General features: G+C 45.9%; 1 protein-coding gene across 1 annotated transcript in view; it reads left to right on the top strand.

Annotated features, from left to right (window-relative positions):
- BCAS3 (BCAS3 microtubule associated cell migration factor) overlaps positions 1-24,879 on the top strand; it is a 630,880-nt gene that overhangs the window by 169,772 nt on the left and 436,229 nt on the right. The window contains exon 13 of the mRNA XM_081943945.1: positions 11,740-11,833. Coding sequence (XP_081800071.1) covers positions 11,740-11,833 — 94 coding nt within the window. The remainder of the gene's footprint in view (positions 1-11,739; positions 11,834-24,879) is intronic.

The raw sequence follows: 24,879 nt of genomic DNA, 5'->3' as shown, positions 1-24,879 counted from the left end.
ACATCAATTTAATCTGCGATGTAGATGTAAATTGATGTTAATCATATTGCCTACACTTGGGAGTGCAGGTAATATGGAAAACCACAAGATTTGACTCTGATTTGTTCAAAGGAAAATATCTGTGTTAATTTAATTAGCTTTTGAAGTGGCGTTTTTGAATGCAGCAGTTGTTTGCATAGTAATTTCGCAGTTTTTCTTTTTTTCTTGTTTTGGAGAGCTGTAGTTATTTTCCCTGTTTAAAAAGGGCTGAAATTATTAAATTATGTTCATATTTGAAAGCTGGATAAAAATAATTACTCTCAGGCGCTCAAACAACTCTGTGGTCAGCCCAAATACATTAGTAAGATTTGTGAACATGTTTCAATGGCTTTTTAATGAAGTGTTAGCAATTTATTTCTTCATTTAAAAATAATGATGGTTACTTTGGAGTCATTGATTAGCTAAGACGAGTAAAAATAAACATACACTGTATTCCTTCCCCTCCCCCCCCCCAATTTTTTAAATACATAAACTTTTACTGACTGGAGTACCATTTTTGCTTGACCCTTTGATTTATTTTCTCTTCATTAATTCATTAGGTGGGGGGACCACCCAGAATTTGTCTGAAATAACTGCCTTTTTTTTAAAAAAACCCTTTGCTTAGCTCTAAACCTGCCAAGTCTACTTATATAGCTGATTATTTATAATATAAGTGTTTGCACACACACAGAAGGAAAGGCAAAGGATTAAAAAACACCATATGAATCCAAGAGGCGATTCATACATAGACTTAATCCAGGGGTCAGCAACGTTTAATATTCAAAGAGCCACAAAGGTCCTAACCGGAAGCCCCCCCGTTCAATTCTGGAGCCGACCGGAAGCCTGGCTCCCCCACCATAGAGTCTCCTCCTAGCTCGGCCTCCTTTTTTCCTCTACCTGCTCTAACCGAAAGCCCAATCCATTTTGGAGCTGACTGTAAAACCCACCCCTTGCATGAGAATCTCCTCCTGGTGCATTGTCTCCCTGCCCCACCCGGAAGCTCCTCTCAAAATTGTGGCGCCGACTGGCAACGGAGCCACAGCAGAGGGATGAAAGAGCCACATGAGACTCCGGGGCCACAGGTGGCCGACCCCTGACGTAACTGATGCATTCTGGTATTCAAATTCCACTGTGTTGTAGAAATGTTATCAAATTAATCAGACCTGGCGCATGCATTCTATTTATCCAGAGGAGTCACAGGCAAAACTGACATTGAGGGGCTATGAAGCCATAGAAGTCTTTGTCCCAATACAGGTAGTTCTCACGACCAAATTTACGTTGCTAAATGTGAGACACTTGTTAAGTTGAGTTTTGCCCCATTTGACGACTTTTCTTCCCTGACATTGTTAGTAACCCGATTGCTAAGTGAACCTGGCTTCCCCATTGGCTTTGCTTGTCAGAAGGTCGCAAAAGGGGGGGGGGGGTGTCACGTGATCCTCGGGACACTGCAACGGTCGTAAGTATGAACCAGTCGCCGGTCATCTGAATTTTGATCGTGTGATCATTGGGGTTGTTACAACGGTCGTAAAGGTAGTATACAGGACAAAATATGACCCTACAAGGCATACAGGTAGTCCTCGGCTTACAACCATTTGTTTGATAACCATTTGAAGTTACAATGGCGTTGAAAAAAGCGACTTATGATGTTTTTCACACTTATGACCATTGGTCACACGATCACAATCCGGTTGCTTGGCAACTGGTATGTATTTATTATTGCACTGTCCTGGGGTCACATGATTGCCATCAGTACCTTCCCAGCTGGCTTCTGACAAGCAAAGGCAGTGGGGAAGCCACTTAATGACCACATGAATCACTTAACAACCGCAAAAAAAGTGTGGCAAGCAAAGGTCGTAAAATGGGGCCAAACTCAACGACTGCCTTGCTTAACAACAGAAATTTGGGGCTTAATGGTGGTTGCAGGTCGAGGACTAACTGTACATCGACCTGTCCCACCTGGTCAAGCAGGGAAGGTATGTTACAGACCTGTCAGTTAAAGGATCCGGACTGGTGCAGAGGTGGCATTCAGCAGGTTCTGACAAGCTCTAGAGAACCAGTAGCGGAAATGTTGGGTAGTTGGGAGAACCGGTAAATACCACCTCTGGCTGGCCTCACCCCCATCTATTCTCTGCCTCCCGAGTCCCAGCTGATCAGGAGGGAATGGGGATTTTGCAGTAACCTTCCCCTGCCACGCCCACCAAGCCACGCCCACAGAACCTGAGTAAAATTTTTGAATTCCACCACTGAACTGGTGGGGTCCAGGAAGAGAGTCTCCTCTGCTGTTGCCCCCACCCTGTAGAACAGGGGTCCCCAACCCCAGTGTTCTGACCGAGGCTTCCCAAGAGCATGAAGCAGACTCCTCGTCCTGATAAAATTTATTTTATTTAGGTGAAAGGGAATTCCTCTCCAGCAAAGTCCCGGCCATCAGTCTTTCAAGAGATTTCACAACCACAGGCCTTTATCAGGCTTGGGGAGCTGTCAGGCCGATATCTTCCAAACTCCATGCTGTGGCAGCAATTCCTTGGCAAGAAGTCAGGAAGAGATCTTCACCCTAATGAATGGAACTGATTGTCTCCTGCAAACTCCACTCCCCTTTCGCTCCTCTTTATTCCCTCTGGGAGGGGCCATTCAACGTCCATCTGTGGCCTTACTCCTAAGTTGCCCCTTGTTCCTCAGCTGTTTCCTTCTCCTGACAGCTCTGTGCATGCGCACACCAGCTGTTCTTCTGCCCCACTGATGTCTGACTCTGAAGGCAGTTGATAACTGGCATAGGGCTCTGGCCCCTTCTCTGCCTCCGACTCAGAGCCCTCCTCAGAGCCTTCCCCAGACTCCAGGACTGGCCCAGGTTCCTCCCCAACCTCCTCACTGTCCTAGTCTGCCACCAGCTCCGCTGGCGGGCCACAACACCCAGGTCTGTGGCCCAGCACTGGGCCGTAGCATGCCAGAAACCCGGCCACACAAACAAGTGAAGCCCCATCCATAGGATGCAGGCATCACGTTCCTTCAAGTTCATGGAAAACCCTCTCTCCATGGAACCGGTCGCTGGTGCCTGAAAGGTTAGAGGCTGCTACTCTGTAGAATATTCCCCCTCCTTCCTGGAGGTGAGGCCAGCCCCCACTCTCCAGGCCTTTGAAAAGGGGTTAACACATGCTCTGTGCCCTTGTTTGGGGCACTTAGAGGAGCACACACCTGTGGGGCTGGTTAGCACCTTTAGAGCCCTCTCTTTGCCTTTTTAATCCATTTTAACAGGGCTTAATCATCCTTAAGGTAAAGGTAAAGGTTCCCCTTGCATATGTGTGCTGGTCGTTCCCGACTCTAGGGGGCAGTGCTCATCTCCGTTTCAAAGCCAAAGAGCCAGCGCTGTCCGAAGACATCTCTGTGGTCATGTGGCCGGCATGACTCAATGCCAAAGGCGCACGGAACGCTGTTCCCTTCCCACCAAAGGCGGTTCCTATTTTTCTACTTGCATGTTTTACCTGCTTTCGAACTGCTAGGTTGGCAGAAGCTGGGAGAAGTCACAGGAGCTCACTCCGTTACGCGGCACTGGGGATTTGAACCGCCGAACTGGTGGTTCAAGCTGATTGACAAGCTCAGCGTCTTAGCCACTGAACCACTGCATCCCGCTTAATCATCCTTGCCTCCTTCTAAATTGTAAATTTTCTCAATTTTAAACTTTGGTGTGCTGTTTCTGTATTTGAATTTTTTATTGTACAGCACCCAAGACTCCCCCTCTGAGGGAGATATGTGGGCTTAAAATCCGTGCAAATTAAAAATAAACACAAGAAATAAAAGAATTGAATTTGGAGGCCTGGTAAACTTCCCCAGATAGGATAAGACATACACTAGAACCTCTGGTCACAACCATAATTCGTTCCATAACTTTGGTCCCAAACCAATTTGGTCCTGACCCGAACCTAATTTTGGAAATATAGCGCTTACCGAAAAAAAGGGGGGGGCACGGAAAGCGACATAGGCTGCGGGAGGGAAAAAGTGAATGTTTTCATCGGAACTCGATTTGGTCGTGGTCAAAACTTTTGTGACCAAAGATTCTACTGTACATGTGAGATACTTTGAATGTTTAAAATAGAGAGATACAGCACTTTAATTCTTTTCTTATTTATTTATTTATATTTATTTATTTCGTCAAGCATGAATTAGATAACAGATATAAGTATAGCAGTGGTGGGTTCCGGATCCAGGCCTGGACACGTGGAGTGCGCGCATGTGTCTTGACGCCTCCGCGATGCTCCAGCTGCTCAGCCGAGCATCGCGCAGGTGTTGTACGGGCCATGCTTGTGCGCGGAAGCGCTGATGACTTAAAAGACCGATAAGGAGCTCGGGCGGGCGGGGAAGCCTTCCAGAGCACTGTACCGGAACGGTATCCAATGCTCCAGGCAGGTCCCGTTACACCCATACCGGGGCGTACCGCCTGCAACCCACCACTGAAGTATAGATATGATTGTGAATACATGAATATGAATACAAGGGAATATTAGGACAGGGACAGTAAGCACACTGGGGCGCTTATGCGTGCCCCTTAAAGACCTCATAGAAATGGGGTGAGGTCAACAATAGATAGTGTAAGGTTAAAGCTTTGGAGGTTTGGGGGGAAAACCACAGGGTCAGGTAGTGCATTCCCAATTCTGTTACTGAAGTCCTATTTTCTGCAATCATGCGTGGAGCCGTTTACCATATGTTTGTATCCATTGTGTGCTCCTGTGTTGTTGTGGTTGAAGCTGAAGTATTCATGGACAGGTAGGACATTGTAGCAGATAATTTTGCGTACTACGCTTAGGTCAGACCGAAGGCGGCGTAGTTATACATTGTCCAAGCCCAAAATTTCAAGTCTGGTGGCATAAGAAATTCTGTTGCGAGCGGAAGAGTGGAGGACTCTTCTCGTGAAATACCTCTGGGGATTTGTATTGTACTGTTCTACCATTTTGTAAAGTAGCCGGGAGCAATCCAGAACCATCCAAACAGTAGATTTCCCTTTAAAATTGACTGGAATTCGTTAAAAATGCAGTTTTCACTTTGTTGTGAAGGTTGAACTTTAGAAGGACCATATCCTAAATGAGATCTTCTAGATCAAGTCTTGATACTCTCCGTGTAAACTCTCTGTTTTTAAAAAATATATATTTTTATTGTTTTTACATTTAAAACAAAGCAGTACCGCGAAGTCGAAATGACCATACAATCACATTATATACAATTAGTTTCATCCATTGACTATTAGCCTACTTAGTGCATTATCTATCCTTCTGCCAATCACAATATATACAGTTTATTCCAGTCTTGTCACCTTGTCTTATACCAATCATAAAATCTGTTCCAGACTTCAAAATATTCCGATTGCCCTTTATTTTTTAAGTTCAAGAGTGAGCCTATCTGCTTCCGTGCAGGCCAAAACTTTTCTGATTATATCTAGCTCTGATGGTATATTTTCTTTTTTCCAATGCTGCGCATAAGTTATGCGCGCCGCAGTTAGTACGTGTATAATTAGATAAAGTGCATCTTTCTTAAACCCATCCGGTATTATACCTAGGAGAAAAATTTCTGGTTTAAACAAAATTTGTTCCCCCATCATTTGTTCTAACCATAATTGAATCATTTTCCAATATCTTTTGGCCTCATTGCATGTCCACCACATATGATAAAAAGTGCCTGGTGTTTTTTTGCACTTCCGACAATTTGGGGCCAAATTTTTAAACATTTTGGAGAGCCGTGCTGCGGGAGAGATGGCATCTGTAGAACATCTTATACAGATTTTCTTTATACGCCGTAGCCAATGTTAGTTTCCAATTAAGTATCCATAGCTTTTCCCACTTAGCCAATTCCACATTATATCCAAACATTTTCGCCCGGCTGCCCATAGTTTCTTTGACATGTTCTTCCTTGATAAACTGTCTGCTTTGTGGTGCTGAAGGCTGAGAATCTATTAGGGAGAAGAGAGCGACAGATTGTACCAGTATTTAATTTCCATTTGGTTAAGAATTGATTTTAAAAAGCCGCAGCCAACAAAGATGGCCTATCAAATATCAAGAATCTATGAACAGAGCCACCCTTTGGGTCTAAGGCCAATCACTTAGCAGACAAATGACCTTACAACCATAAAACACCAACCTACCCATGTCGGCTTTTATTGGCTGTTTATTTATGATGGCACACTTTTCACAGATACGATAACTGACTGCCCTGGCCATTTTACTTCCTCCCATGCCATCAGGATCAGGGGAAGTGATACTACCAATACAATACAATACAGTTGGAAGGGACCTTGGAGGTCTTCTAGTCCAACCCCCTCCCTAGGCAGGAAACCCTATACCGTTCCAGACAAATGGCTATCTAACATCTTCTTCAAGACTTCCAGTGTTGGAGAATTCAAAACTTCTGGAGGCAACTTCTGTTCCACTGATTAATTGTTCTAACTGTCAGGAAATTTCTCCTCAGTTCCAGGTTGCTTCTCTCCTTGATTAGTTTCCACCCATTGCTTCTTGTTCTACCCTCAGGTGCCTTGGAGAATAGCTTATTTATTTTATTTTATTCTTCGCATTTCTAAACCGCCCCCTCTCCCAAAAAGGGACTCGGGGCGGTGACTCCCTCTTCTTTGTGGCAACCCCTGAGACATTGGAAGACTGTTATCATGTCTCCCCTAGTCCTTCTTTTCATTAAACTTTTACACCCCACTAGTAAGGCCACACTTGCTTCCTGTTCTGGTCACCACAATACCCAAAAAAAATAATGTTGAGACTCTAGAACAGGGGTGTCAAACTCAAGACCCGAGGACCAGATTCGGCTCGCGGGATGCTTAGATCTGGCCCAGGGTGGGTGTGGGGTTTACTGGAAATAGCAGATCAGCCCACGGAGCCTCTGCTAGCAAAAATGGAGCTGGGGGGGGGGGGTTTGCGCGCAGCCTCTCTGCGCCCAGTTTTCAGCAGCAACAGCCTCCCGCAGCCCTCTGCCAGCGAAAATGGAGCTCCGTTTTCGCTGGTAGAGGGCTGCGGGAGGCCGTCCAGGCCAAAATTGGGACACCCTCTCCCCCCAGCTCCGTTTTCACTGACACAGGGCTAGCAAAAAAAAAGGAGAAATGTTTCCCTTGTTGCATTTGAGCGTGCAAGGAGGAACAGGAAAGGAGAAAGGGAAAGAGGGAAGGCGAAGAAAAAGAAGGGAAGATGGGAAGAGAGCAAGGAAGGAAAAAGAAGGAAAGAGGGGAAGGAAGATGAGAGAATGAAGAAGGAAGGAAAAAGAAGAGAAGGAAGGAAGATTATAATGAGAGTGAGTTAGGGTCTCGGGGAAGTCCTGCCTTAGCACTTGGTCACCACAGGTGCCCCTTGCACGAGTCCTGTGTCACGCCCACCATGGCCACGCCCACCATGGCCACGCCCACCATCCCCCCACCTGGGCATGCCCCACCCTCACCCCAGCCCTCCAAGGTCAAATACAACCCTGATGTGGCCCTCAATGAAATCGAGTTGGGCATCCCTGTTCTAGAAAGAGTGCAGAGAAGAGCAACAAAGATGATGAGGGGGCCAGAGGATAAATCGTACGATGAACGGTTGCGGGAACTGGGAAGATCTAATGAAAGGAAGGACCAGGGGAGACATGATAGTGGTCTTCCAATGTCTAAGGGGCTTCCACAAAGAAGAGGGGGGTCAGCTTATTCCCCAAAGTACCTGAGGACAGGACAAGGAAGTAATGGGGCGGAAGCTCACCGGAGAGAGATCCAATCTGAAAATGAGAAGGAATTTTCCTGATGATGGGAGCAATTAATCAATGGAAAAGCTTGCCTTGTCGAACTGTGGGTGCTCCATCTTTGGAGGAGTTTTTGAAAATAGACTGGGCAGCTATTTGACCTGCATATATAAAGTCTTCTGCCTTGACCCAAAGGTGCCTTTTTGTTTTTTTCTTTGAAGAAGTTTCACTTCTCATCCAAGAAACTTCTTCAGTTCTAACCGGATGGTGGGGAATGGAGGGATTTATACTCCTTGCAGACAGCTGGTCATTTGCATCGTTTTTAGAGAGTCATTGAGGCTGCTTAGAAGTTTATCTCTGTCCTCTGGGCCACCTGAACAGTGCTCCTGGTTCCTGTAGTCTGCATTTTTTTTTCTCCCACATCATTTGAAGTATCCCTTGAGCAGTGAGTTAGACTAGAAGACCTCCGAGGTACCTTCCAGCCCTGTGATCCTATCTTTCTTCCTCGTCTTCCTTTGTACCTTATAGAAGAGAACTCTCTCTCCCTCCCTCTCTCTCTCTCTCTTTCTCTCCCTCCCTCCCCCCTTCTCTCCTCTATTCCCTCTGAACTTCAGAACACCTTCCTTAATTATTTATTTATTTATTTATTTTAATGTGAAGAACATATTTTTCCACAACCGCTCTTACATCATTAATCTGACAGTGTGTCACCTGAGTGCAATTTGTGTGTCATCACGTTTAACATTTACATCGTTTTTAACATATTCTTATCTTCCCATTTACCTTTCCATTTCAATCGCCTTTTAATGCAGCTCCTCCCCTATAACTCTGTTTTTTCTTTCCCAATTTATTCAGATTTCTGTTTGTCCTTGTCTATATTCATTTTCTCTATCCGGTGATTTAAAAAAACATCCCCATCCGATTCTTCCTTCCCTTCAACTGCCAACGTTAATCTGATCATTTCTGCACATTCTAATAATTTTTTTTAATTCCCTCTCCCTCTGAGGGAATTTTTTTTTCCATTTTCCAATTTTGTGCAAATACAATTCTAGCTGCAGTTATTACACGAATAATCAAATATATATTTTCTTGACTATATTTCTCTGGTAAAATACCCAACAAAAACAGTTCCAGCTTTCACTCACTATGCTGCTGTATCCCCCTTTCCAACCACATACGAATTTTTGCCCCATGTTTTTTTTCCCCTCTGAACATGTCTACCACATATGATAATCTCGGCATCTGGTGACGCTCCCTGCCTTAATTTTTATTGAAGGATCTCTGTTTTTTCTCAGGAAGAATTTTTCGTTGCAGATGAATGGCTCTGACTGAACCGAAGCTAGCTCAAATCAAACTAGTTTAATGCTGGATTCCATTAAAAAGAGAAGATCCACTGAGGTTTCCCATTGGTGATAGTTAGCCTTTTCCTTGCAAATTGTTTGCCCTTCGCTGGAATAATTTTAGAGGTTCTTTTATCTGTGTCAGCTTGTGTGTTGGGAGTTGTCCTTTGTTGTGATTATACATCTTGCAGAATAATTGTATCACACTGAGTTGGGCTGGAAGGACTGCATTTCTTTCTGTTAGCCAGCTGTAACGTTGGCCAAAACATTGGCCAAAAGTATCATTTCTCCTTGTGTGATGTGTTTGACGACAGTGACAAGCCTGCACCCCCAGTTAATTTAGGCCACCCCCCAAATCTGAGGTATGTGTGGATTCTGGAAGTACCAATAGATGAGAATATTTGCAACTGGATGAGCTATAACAATTAAGGCAACTTGTTCAATAAATATTTATGACCTTGATGACCGTTCAGTTTAATTAACAATACCACAGCTGTCTCAGTGGTGCATTAGATTCGACCTCAGTTGGATTGCCGAGTGGATAGTGCTGTTTTTCACACAACACAATCTCACGTCAACTGCATGTACAAGGGCAATTGCACAGTTGTGCAGAATTGCACAGAAAGCGGGGTTTTGCCCTGATGATGCTTGCTATTTGATTAAAGAAACGTCTGCAAGAAAACAGCCAACCTCAGGGAGCACCAAGGACCCCCCAAGAGATCAGCACTCCCATCCGCACTGATAGGCCAAACCGCTTGTATGTAAACAGTGAGCGAACCCCACTCTTTTCTAGCACTGATGATGTTGGGCAATGAAATGCCTGAAAGAAAACAACCAAGCTCAGAGAGCGCCGAGGACCCCATGGTTGTCCTCGTCTTCCTCCTCCTCCTCTCTGCAAACCCCACTCCCTTCTAGTGTCATGAGTCTCGAGCCAAGTTTCAAAAGAAAATTGATTCATGATTCATGAGTCTGGAGCCAAGTTTCAAAAGAAAACTAGCCATTTATTAGGAGCACCATTTTGGCAAGACCTTGTTGCAGTCAGATCTGAGCCTTATTTGAATTATAGCTGAACTTTACTCCTCTTCCTTCCCTCCCCTCAGTCTGTGTCATAAATCACATTCCCCAATGAGGTGCAACCCTCCCAAGTCTGCTGCAGTAATCTGAGATCCGACTCTAGCCGAAAGTATGCATGGAATGCGCTCCCCTGCCCTTTCCTCACCATGGCAACTTTATGAGTTGACATTTAGCACTGATGATGTTACCCTGTTGGGTCATGAAACGTCTGCAAGAAACCACCAAGTTCAGAGAGTACCAAGAACCCTGCAGTTCTCCTCCTCCTCCTCCATCTCCATCATCATATCTGGCACTGATGATGTTATCCAGTTGGGTTATGAAACATCTGCAAGAGACCCACCAAGCTCAGAGAGCACTAAGGATCCCATAGAACAGGTTCAAAAAAACAATAATTTTGAAAGTCTAGATTAGGGATAATTCACCATGGAGAAAGTCTTATCATTGTGGTCAGTAAGAGTTGGCCATGACTTGAAGGAGAGGTGGTGCATGGTGTCAGGTGCCTCCTTCGGATAAGTTTGTGTTAGTAAGAACTCCTGGGGAACTCGGTGGGTGGTGCTTTTGTAAAAAATGAAGTTGACTATGGTGATTTCATGACAACATGAAATGCTACCCAGGTCTGACCCCACATAGTGTTTTTACCATGCCTAATTCTGACTCCAGTGGAAGATGCTTGAGCTGGTGGAAAGAGGCCCTTTGCTAGCAGGTATAATTATCCTTGGGCCTAGTGATCTTTATGGCCTCACTCCTTCCTTGGATGACTTAGGAAAGGAATACTTTGTTTGTTTGCTGGTTGGTTTATGATATTTGCACCCCACCTTTATTATTTGTACAAATAACTCAAGGTGGCAAAGTTATCTAACATATCTTCTTCCTCTTATTTCCCTACAGCAATAAACCTGTGAGGTGGGTTAGGCAGAGAGAAAAAGACTGGCCCAAAGTCACCCAGCTGGCTTTCGTGCCTAAGACGGGACTAGAACTCACTGTCTCCTGGTGATTGGCCGAGAGTCACCCAGCTGGCTTTTGTGCTTAAGGCGGGACTAGAACTCACCGTCTCCTGGTGATTGGCCCAAAGTCACCCAACCGGCTTTCATGCCTAAGGCGGGACTAGAACTCACCGTCTCCTGGTGATTGGCCCAAAGTCACCCAGCTGATATTCATGCCTACGGTGGGACTAGAACTCTCTGTCTCCTGGTGATTAGCCCAAAGTCACCCAGCTGGCTTTCATGCCTACGGTGGGACTAGAACTCACTGTCTCCTGGTGATTGGCCGAGAGTCACCCAGCTGGCTTTTGTGCTTAAGGCGGGACTAGAACTCACCGTCTCCTGGTGATTGGCCCAAAGTCACCCAACCGGCTTTCATGCCTACGGTGGGACTAGAACTCACCGTCTCCTGGTGATTGGCCCAAAGTCACCCAGCTGGCTTTCATGCCTACGGTGGGACTAGAACTCACCGTCTCCTGGTGATTGGCCCAAAGTCACCCAGCTGGCTTTCATGCCTAAGGCGGCACTAGAACTCACACTTTGTAGCCTGGTGCCTTAACTGCTAGAGGAATCCCTGGGCTTCTAATATAATAGAATCAAATGTAAGTTGCGCTGTTCACCTTCCATTTTCCTTCCAGGTGCTGGTGAGCGAGGACTCCGATAGTGACGGCATCGTAGCTCACTTCCCGGCCCACGAGAAGCCCATTTGCTGCATGGCTTTCAACCCCAGCGGTAAGCTTTTTTTTTTTCTGGCGGTGCATTATGGATCATTTCAATCAGGCTGAAAGTTTTATTTGTTTGCCCCCTTGAAATCGTGGTTGAAAACGGTATATTGTCACCCGAAGAACTTTATTTTGTCTTGGATATTTTGCTTTCTGTCTTGCTTTGATTCTGAAATACACAACCCACATTTCTTACCTGCTCTGCTCTGACCATCCGCTACAACTTCCACCATCCTGACTCCCCCCCCCAAAGAGCATCCTTTGCACATCCTTTTAACTGCAGATAGTCCTCGACTTAACGACCATAAACTGAGCCCCCAATTTTCAATGCTAAGCAAGAGGTTAAGTGAGTTTTGCCCCATTTTATGACCTTTCTTGCCGCAGTTGTTAAGTGAATCACTGCAGTTGTTAAGTTTAGTAACACAGGTGTCCCACAGGTGCTTTTTTTCAACAGGCAACTGGACTACCTGCTTAGTCTGGGAAGGCACACATTTTGCATGTTCCTATTAATATGTAAAGGGTGGCTCAGTGGCTAAGACGCTGAGCTTGTCGATCAGAAAGGTCGGCAGTTTAGTGGTTCAACTCCCTAGCACCGTGTAACGGAGTGAGCTCCCTTGACTTTTCCCAGCTTCTGCCAGCCTAGCAGTTCTAAAGCAGGTAAAAAATGCAAGTAGAAAAATAGGGACCACCTTTGGTGGGAAGGGAACAGCGTTCCGTGTGCCTTTGGCATTGAGTCATGCCGGCCACTTGACCATGGAGACGTCTTCGGACACCACTGGCTCTTTGGCTTTGAAACAGAGATGAGCACCGCCCCCTAGAGTCGGGAACGACTAGCACATATGCAGGAGGGGAGCCTTTAGTTTATTAATATGTAAGTCGATATACAGAAGGTATGTTGTTGAAAGCTAATATATTGGGAACCACCTGATCTGTCTGATGAGTTGAGCGTTTGGGTAAACTTGATGCCAAGCCTTGACCAAGGCTATTAAGCAAGAGAAAGGAAAGGGCCCTTCTGATGGCACCCATTTTCTATAGCCACATTTAGAGAGCTACAGCATTAAATTTACATCGGGGCAAGATGTCACTGCCAATAAATGTAGGAAATGGGCATTAATGTATTTGAAAAGTAAGATAATGGAAGGTTCTTCCTCTCTGTCATTTCCCATTGGAAGAACAATGCCTCTGCCTCCCTTGAAAAAATGTACTTGATTTCTTGAGGTTTGCATCGATATTCTCCTAAATTTAATACCACTTATCCTTTTCCACTTAAGGCTTAACCTGGACATGTAACTCAGATGCCTTTTTTACTCCAATTTTTCCCAGCTGGGTGTGAGGGGAGGCCATCTGCAAGTGGTCAAAAAAGCTTCAATGACAGTCATTTTGCCTCTTCCCTCCCCTCCCCTCCCCTCCCCTCCCCTTCCCTATTTTCTATTTTCTATTCTTAATACTATTCTATCTTCTCTTCTCTTCTCTTCTCTTCTCTTCTCTTCTCTTCTCTTCTCTTCTCTTCTCTTCTCTTCTCTTCTCTTCTCTTCTCTTCTCTTCTCTTCTCTTCTCTTCTCTTCTCTTCTCTTCTCTTCTCTTCTCTTCTCTTCTCTTCTCTTCTCTTCTCTTCTCTTCTCTTCTCTTCTCTTCCCTTCCATTCCCTTCTCTTCCATTGTCAATAGATTCTCTTCTCTTCTCTTCTCTTCTCTTCTCTTCTCTTCTCTTCTCTTCTCTTCTCTTCTCTTCTCTTCTCTTCTCTTCTCTTCTCTTCTCTTCTCTTCTCTTCCCTTCCCTTCCCTTCCATTCCATTCCATTCCATTCCATTCCCAATATATTCTCCTATCCGCTCCCCTTCCTTCCCTCCCCTCCCCTTCCGTTTGCTTTCTTTCCACTTTTATTCCTTTTCTTTCATTCCCTTCTCCTTCCTTTCCTCTTTTCTTTCCCCCCTCTCTTTTCTATATTCCCTTCCTTCCCTTCCCTCCCCTTCCCTTCTCAGCTGGATGAGGCTTGTGGGCAAGCAGTCTCCATCCTGTTCTTAAATGGAATGGCTAACTTCTGGTCCTTGATTTAGGACCACAATTCACCTACAGACTTTTGTTGCTAAGCGAAGTATTTGTTAAGTGTTTTGCCCCATTTTACAACCTTTCTTGCCACAGTTGTTAAGTGAATGATTGCAGGTGTTAATTTAGTAACCCAGCTGTTAAGTGAATCTTGGCTTGGGGCAAGGAACCCCGCAGAACACAGAACAATCTCCATGAATTTATTAATTCAAATGATTTTAACCTGCTGTTTCCTATAGGAGTCAGGCTCACAGTGATCTTAAAGAACTTAATTGCTACGAAATTCAATCAGTCAATTTTACTTAAGTCCAAAAGGCCCAAAAGATGAAATTATCTATCATGTTAAAATTAAAAAAAGCAAATAAGATAGTATAATAAAGCCAATTGTTTTCACAAGAGCCTATAAAATTGGTTAGGTAAAAGCATTTAGCCAAGATCATTCCGTGCTTTGGGGCGATCAGAACCGAGTTCCCTTGAGGCTGAGGTTCTTACTACTCCTAGTAGGCTGCTAATACTGGCTTAGACCACCTAGTGAGTCTAAAGGTGCTTTAGCTCATGGTTTGCCAGAAGCCCAGTTCCCAGGAGCCTCCTCCTATTCAAAGTTTGGCAAGAAATAATTTAAACCAAGACCTCCCCCTTATTTAAAACGGCCCAAACAGTTTACAAACATTGAGGATGCGACGGTGACCTCAATAAAAACACATCTGACCTGCCAATGTAAATCCGCAAGCGTTCGCCAGAGGCAGAGGCGCCTCGGACCGCAGATTGGGAGGTTGTCCCAGACAGAAGGAATCTACCCCATTTAGGGGGCCGGGGGGGACGACAGCGGCATGGGTGGGAGAAAAGGGTGATTTAGGTGTTTATGAACTGGCCTCCAAGCAATTAATGTTGTACATACGATGGTCTGCCTGGAATCCTCTGTCTGTGTGTGTGTGTGTGTGTGTGTGTGTGTGTGTGTGTGTGTCTGTGTGTGTGTGTAATCTTGATAACAAGAAAGATTGGCTCTCCAGTAGAATTAAATGTTCCATCTCAAACCAGGCCAGATTAAACCGTTGACTGCAGTAGAACTGGTCCAGACTGCAGGAACTGGATAGGTGGCCTTTTGGTGGTGTTGAATATATATACATTATTGAAGACTTTTAAAAGGCTGGAACCGAACAAGCTGAAGATCGGCTGGTCCCATCTGTCCATCAGACGTGCGGCTGAAGGAGTTGTTGGCTTTGTGTGATTTGCCACTTCTGGAGATCTGGCAATCCTTCACCGTTCTGCTAGTTTCCCAAATAGGCTTCGCCATCCCAAGAAGAATGACCCAGTTAAGGCTTGCTCTAAGAGCCAGTGCTAGTCAATCCATGTTGGCCTTTTCCTATTTCCTCAGCAGAGGAGGCTACGTCACATCAAGAGAATTCCATTTCCCTCTTTTAAAAAACCCAGTTTCTCCTTGTGTGATGTGTTTGATGACAGTGACAAGCCTGCACCCCCAGTTAATTTAGGCCACCCCCCCCCCAAATCTGAGGTATGTGTGGATTCTGGAAGTACCAATAGATGAGAATATTTGCAGCTCAGGGTTGAGCTGTGGAGTCCTTGGTGTTCTCTGAGTTTGGTTGGGCTTTTTTTGGTAAATATTTTTTGAAGGTAACATCATCAGTGCTTGAAGAGGAGGGTGAGGATAGAATCAAGATCACGTGAAGGGTTAATACCACTTTATAAGGACTTGGTGAGGCCACACTTGGAATACGGCATTCAGTTTTGGTCGCCACGATGTAAAAAAGATGTGGAGACTCTAGAAAGAGTGCAGAGAAGAGCAAGAAAGATGATTAGGAGACTGGAGGCTAAAACATACGAAGAACGGTTGCAGGAACTGGGTATGTTTAGCTTAAGAGAAAGAAGGACGAGGGGAGACATGATAGCAGTCTTCCAATATCTCAGGGGTTGCCACAAAGAAGAGGGAGTCAAACTATTCTCCAAGGCACCTGAGGGTAGAACAAGAAGCAATGGGTGGAAACTAATCAAGGAGAGAAACAACTTAGAACTGAGGAGAAATTTCCTGACAGTTAGAACAATCAATCAGTGGAACAGAAGTTGCCTCCAGAAGTTGTGAATGCCCCAACACTGGAAGTCTTTAAGAAGATGTTGGTTGGCCATTTGTCTGGGTTTCCTGCCTAGGCAGGGGGTTGGACTAGAAGACCTCCAAGGTCCCTTACACCTCTGTTATGCTATTCTAAATAGAAGGAGGTGAGGGGGAGGAGGACTTTGGGGTCCTTGTTGGTCTTTGAGCTTGGTGGGTTTTTTTGCAAATGTTTCTGGGTAACTAGATGTTTCCTAGTTTGGCATCATCAGTGCTAGAAGAGAGGGAGGAGGAAGGGCTGAGGAGGAGGAGGAGGAGGAGGATTCTGGGGTCCTTGGTGTTCTCTGAGCTTGGTTGTTTTCTTGCAGATGTTTCATTGCCAAATTAGGTAAATGAAAGGAGACACTGTGGACCCATGCTGCTTGGGGAATTCTGGGACTTGAAGTCCACACATTTTCAGGTGGCTGACGTTGAGAAACATTGGCCTAGATCAGTGATGGCAAACCTTTTATCCACACCGAGTGCCCAAACTCTGTGCACGCGCATGGCCAAACTGAACGGTGCACACAACCGTACAAACACACACATACGCACATGCGCAGAGGAGACCCAAAGACCAGCTGGCTGGCGGGAGGCACGGCCTCCCAATGCCAGCAGCGCGGCAAGAGGTGAGATCTTTTTCTTCCGTGAGCTTCTGTTTCCTCGTTTGCAGGGAAACAGAAGCTCACGAAAGGAACGCCACGGAGATCTGAGCTGCGGCGACGGCAGCATCACGGGCCGAGATGGAGCTGGACATTAGTCACTTAGCGGGAGGGTTTCATCGTGGGAAGTGTCGTAGATTCCCCAGCAGAGTCTCTTCTCAAACCGCGACAGGAATAGACAAACTGTACATTAGAACCAGAAGTGGGTTTCTCCCTGCTCGGCCTGGATCGGACGAACCAGTAGTGACTGGGGCGGGAGGCTCCACCCATCTGCCCGGACGCTTCTGCGCATGCACGAGTTTGATACAGTGTTTCTCAACCTTGGCGACTTTAAGTCCCGCTGGCTGGGGCATTCTGGGAGTTGAAGTCCACGGGACTTAAAGTCGCCAAGGTTGAGAAACACTGGATTAGAACCTCCAAAAGTTTGTCCCATATGAATGAACGAGTCCCTATCTGAGGGAGCTGGGCAGGCCCAAAATATATTTAAAAAAACGATGGAATAAATAAAACAGATTCATTTTGACTCACAAAGCCATTTCAACATAGAGCATTAGTCTTCTCCTACCTTTTTGCCAACGTTCTGGAAACTCCAGCCTTTTCCTATCCTGACTGCTTGAATCTGGTAGGATCTATTTTCACCCGGGAGTGTGGCATGTATGAAGTGGTGACTTTTGATGCCTGTTTCTATAATGTCATTAGCACTTAGCCGTCAGCAATTATACAGCCTCTAAAGACTATTTTCATAGATTGTATAATAGCGCTCTCCAAAGCCACGGGGGCTGCTTGTTAGAAAGGTTTTCCAGGGACTTTTGGGAAGTCCATAAATAAGACATACCTTATTATGCCTGATTGCCGTATTTTTCAGAGTAGAAGACGCACCCAGATTTTGAAGAGGTAAATTTAAAAAAAAAAAGCTTTTGCACTCTGCAGACCCCCCAAACCAGTGGTGATTTCTGGATCCCATCGCAACTGATACGCTGCGACGGGGCCAGACGTCCACCTCGGGCACGTGCGCTGCGTACGCTTGCGCATGCCACTGCCCTGCAACACCCCAGTTGCTCGGCAGAGGTCACGCAGATGTCATACGCAATCGACCCGTTTCCCTCAAAAAGTGGTAAGGAAGTTGGGCAGACGGGCAGGTGGGCTCAACGAGCCACGATTCAGCCGTACTGCCCGAAACCCACCACTGATCCAAATCCTCTGCACACCTTATTTTTTGTGAAAAATGGGGCAAAAACCTGCTGCAGTGGAAGGAGCCTGCTGTGGACCCCGTCGGCCAAGGAATTCCAATCGGTGGGATCAAAAGGAGTCTTTTCCGTCCCCTGGAACATTCTGCCACCAGAATGGAGAACTGCTCCCATCCTCCTAGGGAAGCGAACCAATACCTGCAAGAAAACAACAAAGCTCAGAGAGCACCAAGGACCCCATACTCCTTCTCTTCCTCTTCCTCTTCCTCCTCCTCCACTCTTCAAATCCTTCTAGCTCTGATAATGTTACCTAGTTGGGTCATGAGACGTCTGCAAGAAAACCACGAAGCTCAGAGAGCGCCAAGGACCCCACAGGGACCGGGATCTAGGAAATTCTACTTTTCCTACAGGGAAAGTCTGTTGGCTTTTGATGCCCCAGAGTTAATTAATCTAGTGAGCATCTCATAGGATGTTTTGCCAAAGGCTGTTTCAAAACTGCGTTTAGCACTTCGGGAAATGAGATGTAAGCCAACCGAGTCAGGTGTCAGACTCACCCCAAATTCAGTTGTAGGCAGGGCAGTCAGCTCTTCCAGCTCCAGAGGTTGCGAAGGAGCTTTTTAAGAAGAGACTGGACAACAATTTGTCTGAAAAGGGAGAGATGGCGAATCGATGGCATACGTGCCGGAGGTGGCACCCAGAGCCCTCTCTGCGGGCATGCGTGCCATTGCCCCAGCTCAGTTCTCCGTGGCGTTTCTTTCGTGAGCTTCTGCTTCCCTGCAAACGGCGAAAAAGAAACTCGTGGAAGAAAAAGATTTTACCTCTAGCCACGCTGCCGGTGTTGGGATGCCCCGCTTCCCGGCGGCCAGCTGGTCTTCAGGTCACCTGTGCGCATGTCTGCGCATGCCTGCCTTTGTACCCATGAGCGCCTTTCAGTTTGGGCATGCGCACGCACACAGTTTGAGCACTTTGTGAATAAAAGGTTTCCCATTACTGGTAGAGCGTCTCTTCCTTGAGCAGTGGGTTGGACTAGAAGACCTCCGAGGTCCCTTCCAACTCTGTTGTTCTGTTATTCTTGGCACACAGGGTGTGGCGTATAGCTCTAGTGCAGGGGTATCCAAACTTGGGAACTTTAAGACTTGTGGACTGCATGGCTGGCTGGGGAATTCTGGGAGTTGAAGTCCACAAGTCTTAAAGTTCCCAAGTTTGGACACCCCTGCTCTAGTGCCAAATTAAAGTATGCTGTTGTGAGCCAGCCAGTCCAACAGCTGCATGGAGTCTGTTTTCCAATCTCCCACCGCCTGCCTTGTTTGGTTCACATTTAGTTCACATTCAGCTGCGACTCCGAGGTCAGAATTAAAGCAAACATTTTAATGGCAGCATTTATAACACGGGCAAGTCTTGGCTCAGCACCACAAACTGGACCAGGGGATTGTATGGATGGTGCAGAACCATCAGGCACTGCAAACAACTCACCATCTCCTGGTGATTGGCCCAAAGTCACCTAGCTGATTTTCATGGCTAAGGCGGAACTAGAACTCACCATCTCCGGGTGATTGGCCCAAAGTCACCTAGCTGATTTTCATGGCTAAGGCGGAACTAGAACTCACCATCTCCAGGTGATTGGCCCAAAGTCACCTAGCTGATTTTCATGGCTATGGCAGAACTAGAACTCACCATCTCCAGGTGATTGGCCCAAAGTCACCTAGCTGGCTTTCATGGCTAAGGCGGAACTAGAACTCACCATCTCCGGGTGATTGGCCCAAAGTCACCTAGCTGATTTTCATGGCTAAGGCGGAACTAGAACTCACCATCTCCAGGTGATTGGCCCCAAATCACCTAGCTGCCTTTCGTTTCTAAGGCGAGACTAGAACTCATCATCTCCTGGTGATTGGCCCAAAGTCACCTAGCTGATTTTCATGGCTAAGGCGGAACTAGAACTCACCATCTCCTGATGATTGGCCAAAGTCACCTAGCTGACTTTCAAGACTAAGGTGGAACTAGAACTCACCATCTCCTGGTGATTGGCCCAAAGTCACCTAGCTGACTTTCAAGGCTAAGGTGGAACTAGAACTCACCATCTCCTGATGAATGGCTCTAAAATCACCCAGGTGACTTTCAAGACTAGGACAGAACTAGAATTTACGGCCTGATGTTGAATGTCGGATCAAAAACCTGGGTGTGTGCGCTTTTGTTTCAACTTCCGTGTCAGCCTCGGGAGGAAGGGACAGACGTTTTGCCTTCCAAAATATCCCTCTTCTCAAAGTCTCCTCCACTGGGTTTGTTTTCCCATCTGCTCCCGTTCCATCTTGATATATAAAATCTAATCCTCTGATAAGGATTGCCCCACTGTCTTTGCAAATTAGTCAGCCAGGGAAAAGAATGGGGGAGGAATGGTGCAACTTAGCTCCATGTCGCTATCTTCCATGCGCCATTGTTTTCTCCCCCAAGTTCCTTGTCCAGTGGTTACATTTGCCATTTTGTAATCCATTCAATGTGACGCACAAAATCATTTGCGCACAAAGCTCATTGCTTCTCACAGGAGTTGTGCTGCGTCGAAGGAAAACGTGGATAATGCCTGCGAATTAACTTTTTCTGCACGATAGGCAGTCCTCGTTGTATGACCGTGATGGATCCCCAAATTTATGTTGCTCAGCCAGACAGCTGTTAAGCGAGTTTTGCCCCGTTTTACGACCTACCTTGCCACACCAGCTAAGTAAATCGCTTCACTTGTTGAGTTAGTAACACGATGGTTAATGAATCCCGATGTTGCTTTGTCAGAAGGTCACTAAAGGGGACCACGTGAGCTCGGGACACTGCAACCGTCACAAATCCATGCCAGTTGCTTAGCATCTAAAATCTGATCACGTGACCGCAAGGATGTTGCATCAGTCGGAAGAGTGAAACACGGTCGCCAGTCACTTCTTTCAACGCCGTTGTAACTTCGAACGGACGCTAAATGGATGGCTGTAAGTTGAGGAATACCTGTTACTCAAGGCTTGTAGCTAAGGCAGGGGAAGCAGACCTGGGGTGACTCCAAAGGCCGAATTGGACTGCATTGAAATGGAACCGAATTTGCTCGCTTTTCTCTGAGCAAAACTGCCCCTTTTGTCATAAAACCCGAAAGGAGCCTGTTTAATTTCATGTCCGCATGAGGAATTTAGAACTCTTAAAAAAAGCTTTTGGCAGGCCTGTGTTTGAATCCCGAGGAGCCGTTTTGTACAATCTAGATTTCAATAGATTTGTAGGCGTAAGTGACTGAAATTAGGGGAAAAAATATATGAATATATGGTGAAAATCCCAATTACGGTTGGCTATTAAAAGGCCCGCACCTGTTTTCCATGAGGACTGGGCACTTGCGGTCTAAGGCAGATGGCCGAGAAAAGGCTCCATTTCAACCAAGAAGCGTTTGTAAGTCACCTTCTTGTGTATTGAACCAGCTGAGGGTATTCCTGAACTTTTTAAGGTTGCAGGACTGTCAGGCAGAACAATATATGCGTCGCTGAGGAATTGTTGGTTTGCATCCCACCTGTGTCATGTTTACAAATAACTCCAAGTGGCAAACATATCCAGCACAGCTTCCTCATATTTTCCACAAAACAGCAACCCTGTGAGGTAGGTTGGAGGGAGGGAGGGAGGGAGGGAGGGAGGGAGGGGGAGAGAGAGAGAGAGAGAGAGAGAGAGAACGAACGAATGAACTGTGTTTGTGGCAGAGCATTGGAGATCCAGCTTGGCAGGGAAGGAAGGTTCATAGAACATAGAATGATAGAGTTGGAAAGGACCTTGGAGATCAAGCAGGAGACTTCATACCATCCAGGACAGTGGTGAATTTCCTTTTTTTTTTAACTATCGGTTCTGTGGGCATGGCTTGGTGAGCGTGGCAGGGAAAAGATACTGCAAAATCTCCGTTCCCGCCCCACTCTGAGGCCAGCCGGAGGTGGCATTTGGCGGTTCTCCCAACTACTCGAAGTTTCTGCTACTGGTTCTCCAGAACCTGTCAGAACCTGCTGGATTTCACCCCTGGTCCTGGATAAATGGCGGTCCAGTCTCTTCTTGAAAATCTCCAGTGATGGGGCACTCACAAGCTCTGGAGTAAAGCCATTCCACCAATTAAGTGTCCTCACTGTCAGGAAATTTCTCCTTAATTCCAGGTTCCTTCTCTCCTTGATTAGTTTCCTGTCCAGCCTTCAGGTGCTTTTTGGAGAATAGATTGACCACCTCTTTATGGAAGTCCTTCAAATACTGGAATGCTCCTATCATGTCCCCCCCTAAGTCTTCTTTTCTCTAGATTGGCCAAACCCAAATCCTGCCACCGTTCTTCATATGTTTTTGTCTCCAGGCCTTTAAACCTCTTACTTGCTCTTCTCCGCACTTTTTCCTTTTTTGGAAAAAGAAAAGTTTTTTATTGAACACAAATTAAAACATTGGACACAGTGTAACTGTCCTAGCGAAATCTATGCCATTCATGCTAAGATATAAAGTTATACATTGTAACCACCCTGCTTTTTAACATTTGATCTATTCCGTATTTATAAGTATAGAAATATCGTATTTCCAACCATGTTGCTTTGTTTTTAATCTTATACACTTTCATTATTATAGTCTCATACATAATTCTATTCTCCATTCTATGAATCTTAGCCATTGCTTATTTTGGGTCCTTTTTTGTTCCAACCATCGATAAACTTTATCCCAGATCTTATCATATTTTGATTTGTCTTTATTATTCAATTCCCACGTCAATTTATCCATTTCAGCACAAGTCAGAATTTTCCTAATTATTTCCCCTTCCTGTGTAGTTTTCCTGTTTTTCCAATTTTGGCCAAAGACCATTCTTGCTGCCATAATAATATGTACTGCTAAGTAAATTACCCCCTTGTTCTATTTATTATTTATACTTCCCAAAAAAAATCGTTCCGGTGTGAATTCTATTTCCTCTTCGTTTATCACTATCAGCCGCTTTTGGATTTTCTGCCAATATTCTTTTGATTTTTGGCATGACCACCAACACTTTTTCCAAAGTCTCAACATCTTTTTTGTAATGTGGTAACCAAAACTGGATGCAGGATTCCTGGTGTGGCCTTACTAAGGCTTTAAAAAGCAGTACTAATACTTCACATGATTTTTCTCCTTGGTAGGTCTGCAGAGGTGGAACACATGATGTGGTTTGCATTGCAAGTGGAATATACTCATTTAGTTTTCTGGCAATTTTGACTTGTTGCATGGCCTTGCAAGCGAGGGTTAAAAACGTCAGCTCGGTATCCAAAGCAAAATTTTCCATCCTGAGCTGATCATGAAAGGATCCAGGCTTTTTGGCAGAGCCCACAAACTTACTGAAATTTTCATTTTTGATTTACCTCTATGTCAATGGGATTGACTTAGCTGCAGTCTTTCTGGAAGGGAGCAATGTTTACATTTCTCTCAATATCTGGATGGTTTTACAGATTACAGATTAACAGAGTTGGAAGGGACCTTGTAGGTCAACTAGTCCAGCCCCCGCCCAAGCAGGAGACCCTACACCATTTCTGACCGATGGCTGTCCATCTCTTCTTGAAAGCCTCCAACGATGAAGCTTCCATAGCTTCCGAAGGCAATGTCTGTTCCACTGGTTGATTGATCCCACTGTCAGAAAATTTATCCTTATTTCCAGATTGAATCTTGTTCAGTTTCCATCCATTATTCCTTGTCTGGCCTTCAGGTGCTTTGGAAAATAGCCTGACTCCCTCCTCTCTGTTGCAGCCCCTCAAATACTGGAAGACTGCTATCCTGTCTCCCCTGGTCCTTCTCTTCCCTAGACTAGCCATGCCCAGTTCCTGCAACCGTTCTTCATGTTTTAGACTCCAGTCCCCTAATCATCCTGGTTGCTCTTCTCTGCACTTTTTATAGAGTCCCAACATCATTTTTATGGTGTGGTGACCAAAACTGGATGCAGTATTCTAGGTGTGGCCTTACTAAGGCTTTATAGAGTGGTCTTAGTACCTCTCTTGATCTTGATTGTATCCCTCTGTTAATGCATTTTAGGATTGCATTGACTTTTTTGGCTGCCGCCGCACACAGCTGGCTCATATTTAACTGGTTGTCCACTAAGACTCCAAGATCCCTCTCATAATTACTGCTATTAAGCCTGGTTTCACCCAGTTTATATGTGTACTTTTGGTTTCTCTTGCCTAAGTGTAAAACTTTACTTTTCTCTACATTGAATTTCATTTTATTAGATTGAGCCCAGTTTTCAAGTTTGTCAAGATCCATCAAGGAGAGAAGCAACTTAGAACTGAGGAGAAATTTCCTGACAGTGAGAACAATGAATCAGTGGAACAGAAGTTGCCCCCAGAAGTTGTGAATGCCCCAACACTGGACGTTTTTAAGAAGATGTTGGAGAGCCATTTGTCTGAAATGGTGTAGGGCAGCGATGGCGAACCTTTTTTGGCTCGCATGCCACAAGTGGGGGGAGCGCAGGGGGGTCGTGTACGGGCGTGCCGCACCCATAATGCAACGCGCGACCCCCCCAGTGCGCATGCGTGCACAACACGCTACCCCCCCCCACTTTTACATGCTTTTTTCGCCCTCCCCAGGCTCCAGAGGCTTTATAGGAGCCTGGGGAGGGCGAAAAGAGTCTTCCCCCCCCCCCCGGAGGCCCTCCGGAGGCTTCAGGGACCGTCTGGAGGCTTCCCTGACGCCTTCGGAGCGCTTAAAACCACCCTCCGAGCAAACCGGAGCTCGGAGGGTGGTTTTAAGCGCTCCGAAGGTGTCAGGGAAGCCTCCGGACGGTCCCTGAAGCCTCCGGGGGGGGGGGGGAAGGCTCTTTTCGCCCTCCCCAGGCTCCTATAAAGCCTCTGGAGCCTGGGGAGGGCGAAAAAATGGCTTTTAAAAAGGTGAACTCCTCGCGTGCCCTGACAAATGCCATACGCGTGCCATAGGTTCGCCATCACTGGTATAGGGTTTCCTGCCTAGGCAGGGGGTTGGACTAGAAGACCTCCAAGGTCCCTTCCAACTCTGCTATTGTATAGTAATGTATCTGGATCTTAAGTCTATCATCTAGGGTGTTGGCTATTCCTGCCAGC

The sequence above is a fragment of the Natrix helvetica genome (assembly GCF_964273705.1).
Source record: "Natrix helvetica genome assembly, chromosome: 2".
Lineage (NCBI taxonomy): Eukaryota > Metazoa > Chordata > Lepidosauria > Squamata > Natricidae > Natrix > Natrix helvetica.
This window is presented reverse-complemented; position numbering and strand designations above follow the sequence as displayed.